General features: G+C 43.6%; 1 protein-coding gene across 1 annotated transcript; it reads left to right on the top strand.

The window, feature by feature from the left end:
- Positions 1 to 3282: 3282 nt before the first annotated feature.
- Positions 3283 to 7964, top strand: LOC130159636 (ankyrin repeat domain-containing protein 26-like). Its single transcript, XM_056361451.1, has 3 exons — positions 3283 to 3417; positions 5362 to 5575; positions 7750 to 7964. The coding sequence occupies exons 1-3, from the start codon at positions 3291 to 3293 to the stop codon at positions 7940 to 7942; spliced, it is 534 nt and encodes a 177-aa protein (XP_056217426.1). The 5' UTR covers positions 3283 to 3290; the 3' UTR covers positions 7943 to 7964.

The following is a 7964-nucleotide window of genomic DNA, read 5'->3' as shown; positions in this document are numbered from 1 at the left end:
AAGAAAAAAAAAGAAAAAAAAAGAAAGAAAAAAAAAGAAAGAAAAAAAAGGAAAAAAAAGAAAAAAGAAAAAAAGAAAGAAAAAAAGGAAAAAAAAAAGAAAAAAGAAAGAAAAAAAAAGAAAGAAAAAAAAAGGAAAAAAAAAAGAAAAAAGAAAAAAAAAAGAAAGAAAAAAAAGGAAAAAAAAAAGAAAAAAAGAAAGAAAAAAAAAAAGAAAAAAGAAAAAAAAAGGAAAAAAAAAGAAAAAAAAAAAGTGCTTCAGATGTCACCTACAAGAAATGCGTTTCTGCTTTGAACTAGCTTTTGAGCCTTTGGGAGTAAACTATACGGCTATAAATCAATCATATTGGGGTTGGTTAGGTAAGAAGTATAATGACATGAATCATGGCCTTGGAGATAACTGTACCTGGTGGAATACTACACTTGTTAAAAATATGTACAGTTGATTTACCGTTTAAATGTATCAATTTATTTACCTCAACAAGAATTGAGGGTGGTTGAGGGATTTATTGAAACAAGGTCTGTCTATATTGTTGTTTGTTATTCTTTTGTTACTTTTAGTGCCTTGCCTTTTACAATGTTTTCAGAGCTGTGTGGAACGCAGTATTAATGCTGTATTTAAAAAGAAAGGGGGAGGTGTTGGGGCTCTTGCTGTATTGAATGATTATACTGAACTCTGAAGCAAGTGGAAAAATACTGAAGAGATAAGACGAGGTTACGGCCAGAACAGTGGGATGAAGAAAAAGGAGCAAATTGCAGATGTTTGCTCAAAACCAAGGCCAACGGGACGTGATAAGAGGAGCTGGGAAACCGCAGAAAGGAGCCTACATGCCAGAACAAGCAGAAACAGAAATCTTCCCAGTAAACAATTGTTAACCAATCATATTATTATACGCTTGTAAAATAGCCAACCACATTATTGCACGCTTATAGAATGCCTTATAAAAGTCTACCTGGTTTGTACAATAAACGGATCAGATCTTGAACTCTGTGAGTATTTGAATCTGACTCTCGCTCGCCCGAAATGCCCGCAGCAATCTCTAATTCTTATTTGTAGTACTATGTAAGTGTCTTAGGTTTTCTGATACTGTGGTAGTTGAAGTAGTTTCCTCAGTGGTGAAAGCCATAGTGAGCAGTCCACTGCTTCTCAAAAAATGAAGAAAAATCCTTTTTTGACAAAATGAAGCGCACGATGGAGGTTCAAATTTATGGCCTGCTCTAAAAAAAGAAAAGGGGAAACCAAAAGAAAACCCCCACCTAAATTCCTGTGATTTCCATGTTAACACTGAGGTAAAATGCATCTTCAAAACCAGAACTGAAGACTGGAAAAAGCAGTTATTTTTGTAGGAAATGGCCACCTAGAAAAGAAAAGTAGGAACTTGGGGTTTGCTACTACTCCCTTTTCTAGGTGATTTTAGTGATCTCCGTGCAGTTGGTGTTTTCCTTTTCATTAAGTTAATATGCCCTTTGTCAGGAGAGGGGAAAAGATGATATTACCAAACCAATCTCAAAAGTCTAAAGAAGGCACACATATTTTTATGCAGACCTAAGCAGGAGCTTTTTCTGTCTGTCCTTCAAAGGAATCTCTGCTCTAGGTGCTTTCTGTAACGTGGCTATTGGGTATAGTCCAGCTTAACCTGGATCTAGCTCAGATTCCACGTGTCCCCCGCACTCCTAGGGGAAGGGTTTTAAATACTTGGGCATATTCCATGATCTTTACAGTCAAGTCTGTGATTTTATCATAGATATTTTTTGTCTCAGTTGTTTCTGGACATCATCTTAATGTCTGTTTCACAGAAATATTTTTTATAAACCTAGTAACTTGGTGATTTCTTTCTTTCTTTCTGTGTAATGCAGTAAAATTGCCCTGAATGCCAAAGTTGCAAAGAAAGGTAAAAGACAGCCTTCAAAGCAGAGGGCTCATCAGCAGATGAGCTCTTCCAGTGGCAATCATGGTCAAGTACCGGATGAGAGCACTTCCAGTGAAACATCTGAGGATGAAGGAAGGTATGCATGTAAGGAATGTTGAAAATAAAACTTACTTAATGATAAAAATTGGCCTGAGAGCTAGAGGCAAGTTTGGGTTTTTGTTGTGTGTTTAGGTTTTTTGTAAACCTGATGCATATGAAGATTCTTGTTCTTTCATGTGACCGCCTGATGTTCTTTCTTGTTCTTTCTTGTTCTTTCCTGTGACTGCCTGATGCGCTTTGTGTTGACAAACAGTTCACTTTTGTTTAGAGTGCTTTTGAACATGCTGGCCAAGTTAACAATAAGGTCACGTGCACAAATTCTGATTCATTACATGAGTGTGTGTGCACAGGCATAGAAGTATTTCATGTGTTTAAAAAGGGTGAGGTATCTCAGTTTTTTTCACGGCAGGTATCTCAGGATTTTTTGCCCTGCTCCCCACTCCACCTTTTCTCTTGCAGCTGCGTACCCTCCTGACTTCTTGCCCACCCTGAACTTACTTGTGTGGGTTGTGGCAAAGTGAGAAAGAGCAAGTTGTTGACACTGTTCAGCCCTAGCTAAAAATCTGGTGTGTTATCAACACTGTTTTGGTCAGAAGTCTAACACACAGCCCTGTGTGGGCTGCTGTGAAGAAAATAAACTGCATCCCAGCCAGACCCAGGACACCAGAGAATCCAAAATTACAGTTCTTTGACCTGTAGGAGAAGGATTCTCGGTACTGAAGAGAGCTAAACCCCTGGTATTAAACAGGGAATGCACGTAACCGTATAGCTACATGTCTGTAGCTGTAAGATTTCTGTCACTTTGCGTGAAGTTTAGGGAACAGTTATTTCAACTATTTGCTTAATATCTTGCGGAAAAATTAGCCTTCCAGTAGACATTAATAGTACACAATAATTGTTTCAGTCTTGAACTATATCTAGCAAAGTTGCTATACCAGATTTTAGTTTAATTCAGTTCTGCAATTAAGTTTTCAAAGCTACTGTAGGTATTATTCATAATGCAAAGTAAGCATTTCAGTACTGAAATATATTTCTGTTTTCTAGACCTGCAGCAACACCCAGGAGTGAAAGGAATGAGGTACTGTAAAACTAGTTTCTTGGTAAACAGTCTCTATCAGCTTTTAATCACGTAGATGGGAGCAGTGTTTATGTAGTGATCAACCAGATGTACAAATTGCTGCTGGTATGCAGCTTTATTGTATTTGAGACAAATCTGTGGGCTGTGAAGGAGAGAATGAATCATTCATGCATTTGTAATGGTCTGTAATACTAGACAGTGGAATTACAGAAAGTACTGTATTTTTTGTAGGTCAGCATACCAATGGAAGTAACTGATGGCCCTGGTTTAACTCACTCATCTGACCCAACTTCAGAGGATGTCCGGTTGGAAGCTTCAACCTACAAGGAGACTATGCTGCTGTTGGAAGAGCTTGGTGTGGTTCATATGGGTATGTTTTCAAGTCTCTGTCTTCAGCTGTTACAAGTTCCCCTTAAAACATGATTTCTTTGTATGCGCTCCTAAGTATTTTAATTTCATATTTTGATATAGTATCTCTTTGTGACTAGAGATCCCCCTCAAAAGCTGTGAAACTGTCACCTGACCTGAGATGTTGCCTGCATTACCAGCCGATGTGCCTTACGTTATCATTGGTTCTCTGTCTAGTCAGAGCTGGAGAAGCAGTTTCTTGCAAAGTACAGTTCAGCTCCTTCTAATGCGGTCATCAAAAGTCAGCAAGAGCTTTTTCTTCTTTATATCCCCTTGATGTGGTTTACGCCCAGCCACACCTAAACACCTAAGCACCACACAGCCACTCACTTGTTCCACCCCAGTGGGGTGGGGGGAGAGCATCGGAAAGGGAAAAGTGAGAAAACTCATGGGTCGGCATGAAAACAGGTTAATAGCAAAAGCCACGCACGCAAGCAAAGCAAAGCAAGGAATTCATCCAGCACGTCCCATGGGCAGGCGGGTGTTCAGCCACCTCCAGGACAGCAGGGCTCCGTCACGCATAACAAATACTTGGGAAGACAAAGTGCCATCACTCTGGATGTCCCTCCCTTCCTTCGTCCTCCCCCAGCTTTATATGCTGAGCATGATGCCGCGTGGCATGGCACATCCCTTGGGTCAGCTGGGGTCAGCTGTCCCAGCCGTGTCCCGGCCCGGCTCCTTGCGTACCCCCAGCCTGCTCGCTGGTGGGGTGGGGTGAGGAGCAGGAAAGGCCTTGGCTCTGTGTGAGCGCTGCTGGGCCGTAACGAACACATCCCCGTGCTACCAACCCTGTTTGCGGCACAACTGCAAAACATGGCCCCGTACCAGCGACTGCGAAGAAAATTAACACTATCCCAGCCACAACCAGCACACCCCTCAACAGCTAATGACAAAGAGTACAGCAAAATAATGGCTTTGCTTAAAAATAGTAAGTACATATATATAACAAATTTCAACTGTCATAAGATGCTTGCATATATGCACAAGGCATTATATAAACATAAGCATCACTTACTAGGGCTCTTAAACTATGCTAAAATTTCATTAGGCAAGTGTTAACCTTGGCCGAAGGCCAAACTCCCCCCCCAGTGCTGCCACTGCCCGTCCTTGACAAAATGGGGTGAAAAAGCTTGTGGGTCAGTGTGAAGGCAGGGCTGTCACTTCCCAGGGACTGTCACTGGCAAAACAGACTCCACGGATTAAAATACATTTGGATAGTGAGAAACAAAGACCCCAAACCTGAGAAGGACACATCGGCACCCCCCCTGCTCAAGCTCTGCCGCGCTCCTTCCCTGCCACCTCCCCAGGCAGCGCGGGGAGGCTGCGGTCGGCAGTCGGGACGTAGCAGTTTCTCTGCTGCTCCTTCCTCGTCCCTTTTCCCTGCTCCAGTGTGAGTCCTCCCCCAGGCTGCAGTCCTTTGGGGAAAATCTCCTCCAGCCTGGGCCCTCCATGGGTCGCAGGTCCTTCGGGAAGGATCCGCCTGCTCTGGCACGGGGTCCTCCGCAGCACTGCGCTGTGGGTATCTGCTCCAGCATGGTTCTCTCCGGGGCTGCAGGGGAATCTCTGCTCTGGCACCTGGAGCAGCACCTCTCCCTCCTCCTTCGCTGACCTGGGTGTTCGTTTGCGGGGCTGGTTTTCACATGCTTTTCCCCTTCTCTGCCCGTGTGGTGGTTTCGCCCTTTCCTACATTTGTTTTTCCTGAGGAGCTGCCAGCACGGCTGAGAGGCTGAGCTGTGCCCTGCGGTGGGTCCATTGAAACCGTCCATGTCCAGCACGGGGCGACCCCTGGCTTCTCACAGGGACCTTCCCACTAACCTGCCACCTGCACCTAATACAGCAAAGCACTGAACAGCTTATACATTGGGCAGTATTTGTGCAGCTTTGTGTCTTTTCTGTCTCAAAACAGGTTCTGCTACTTTGTTGAAAATGCAAAACATACTTCTTGAATATGAACGGAGAATAGAACGTCAGAAAAATCAGTATAAAGCGCTCTCAAGAGAAGTAAGGAAATTGGAAGACGAAAGGGAGGAGTCACAGTTCAGAGCGGAGAAGACTCAAGATTTGAAATCCGTGTTGGCTCACCAAGAAGCAGAATGGAAAAGGGATATCCAAAGCCTTAAGTATGTAAATTGTGGTCTGATAATGTATTATCTTGGTAGTGGTTTTGTTCCGAAAGACACTGATGGTGCAGGCAACAGGATGAGAAGTTTCCAGGCTTTTGGGTTTGGGTTTTTTGAATCCCGTGGGCCAGTTATGCTATGAAGTACATAATGTGAGAGGGGAAAAACGTCCGGATACCAGCTCCATGTACAGTCTTCTGGATGTTGTTCTAACTTTGTTTTCTAGCAAGAAAAGAGCAAGAGAGTGTGTACGGGGAAATCAGATTTATAAGAGAGATTTGAGAGATGGTTGGGTGTTTGGTTTTTTTTCATTTTGTCCTTGCAGCTTCAGTTGGCCTATAATACTAGGATTTCTGGTAACTCCACCCAGTGCAAGTCAAACCAGAGCTTAGAGCATTTGTTTGCTTACCTGTTTGTTTGTTGGAAGGGTCAAGTTTGGGATTGCCCCTTTCCCCACACTCCTGAGCTAGACCCGGAGGCGTGAGGTTTCTCATCGCTGTTGACATCACGTCCGACAGGGGTGGCCAGCAGGCACCGTAGGCAGTTGAGCAAGGACAACTGCAGAGCCCTGGCCTGGGAGGGGAGATCTCCTCGTGGTGATCCCCGGTGGGATGGCGTGGCTGGGGAGCTGGCCCAGCAGGGCCAGGCGGCCCAGGCAGAGAGCGAGCTCAGCAGGAGCCACCGTGAGCTGGCAGCTGGGGCGGCCCGCAGCGGCCTGGGCTGTATGGGGGGCAGCAGTGCCAGGGCACTGGGGGCAGGCAGTGCCCACCCCTCCTCAGGGCTTGCTGAGCTGTGTCTCGAGCCCGGGGTCCGGTTTTTGGCCGCCCAGCCCAGGAGATCTTGCCCAGCCCGTGTGAGGTCGGCAGGGAGATGCCGGGCTGGCCCGGGGGCAGGAGCACCAGCCCTGTGAGGGGAGGCTGCGGGAGCTGGGCCTGGGGGAGTTGGGCCTCCCAGCGCGGGGGAGGGGAGTACGAGGAAGACGAGGCCGGTCCCAGCTTGGCCTGGGTTTGACTTCAGCAGGTGTTCAAAATCCTCAAGCATCTGTCAAGTATAAAGAAGTAGTATTTTCATTCTAAGTGAATTCTCCAAGCAGCGTTAAATTTATTTTTAATTCGCAACTTTTTGCGAAATTACACTAGAAATTACATGTAAAGCTTTTTCCTTGCAATATACACCATTCAAATACAAATGCTTCTGTCAGTCTTTCAAGTAATTTTAGTGGTGGTTGATTCTTGTTTTGCAGAATTTCTAAAGCAGGCTTTCAATTGGCAGTTCTTCCCTTACGTTGACGATTTTTTTTAATTTATTTTTTTGTTCACTGTTGCGAGTATATGGGAAAAAATAGTCAAAATAATGATCAAACACAAAGCTGCTTGCTTGTTTGGGTACCGTGGGCACACCATGGACCGTTTTTTACCATGTCAGTGCTTATTGCTGATTGTTTCAGTTGGTAAAGAAGCTGACCTTCCATAAGGCTTTCCTTGTAAGTCAGCTTCAAAACGGAATTGCTGTAGTTTCTCCCAGAGGTAGATCCAACTGAGGTTTAAAACTGTTTTTAATCGTATTCAGCTTAAACCCCATGCATTTCTGAATCTGGTTTTGAACACTGACATCCTTCTGGAGTAAACAGAAGCTGCTTGTTCTGCCTGTGGTCAGCAGTTGTTTTAGACTTACAGAAGGCTTGCTGAAAAATTGTTGGGTCTGCCACAGATAAGTGGCGTGCTGATTCACCAGTATTGCTTCTGGTCACTGAATCCGTAATGTGTAGGCAATGCTCAGTATACTAAGAAAATGTATACTAACCATAGTAAAAGTTTGCGATGCTTTGATCTGATGAGACAACAAACTCCTTTTTCAACAAAATGGCTGTAATATGAAGATGGGTTTTTTTAATTTTATTATAGAAGTGTGCACACTGGTGTGTGTTTCCCTATACAAACTTACAAATAACTGATAAATCACTCAAAGTTTTTTTTCTGTATCTTGTACAACTGATACCGTGCACAATGGAATGAAGTTAGAATTCTTTAAAAAGTTGAAAAGTACAGTAAAAATATGAACTCTGAAAACGTTTAACATTTTTTATGGTTTGAGTTGTCTCTGCAAGTCCATCATGTGGAATATCTACTTTTATATCAGTGCTTTTGTTTCTCAAATACTCCGTTAAATCCCAGATGTTCTTTGAAACAAGAAGAAGAAAAGAGGCTCAGAGTAGAAGTGCTGTGTGAGAAAAGGAGAGAAGACCTCCGAAGGAAAGAAGATCAATATTGTAAAGAGATGGAGGAGAAACAGAAACTTGAGTTACAGTCTAGGAATTTAGAAATGGAATTAAGAACACTGAGAAAGCTCTTGAAACAGGTATATTAAATAATGAATTAAACTCTTTGTC

This window comes from Falco biarmicus, chromosome 16 (genome assembly GCF_023638135.1).
Source record: "Falco biarmicus isolate bFalBia1 chromosome 16, bFalBia1.pri, whole genome shotgun sequence".
Taxonomy (NCBI): Eukaryota; Metazoa; Chordata; class Aves; order Falconiformes; family Falconidae; genus Falco; species Falco biarmicus.
This window is presented reverse-complemented; position numbering and strand designations above follow the sequence as displayed.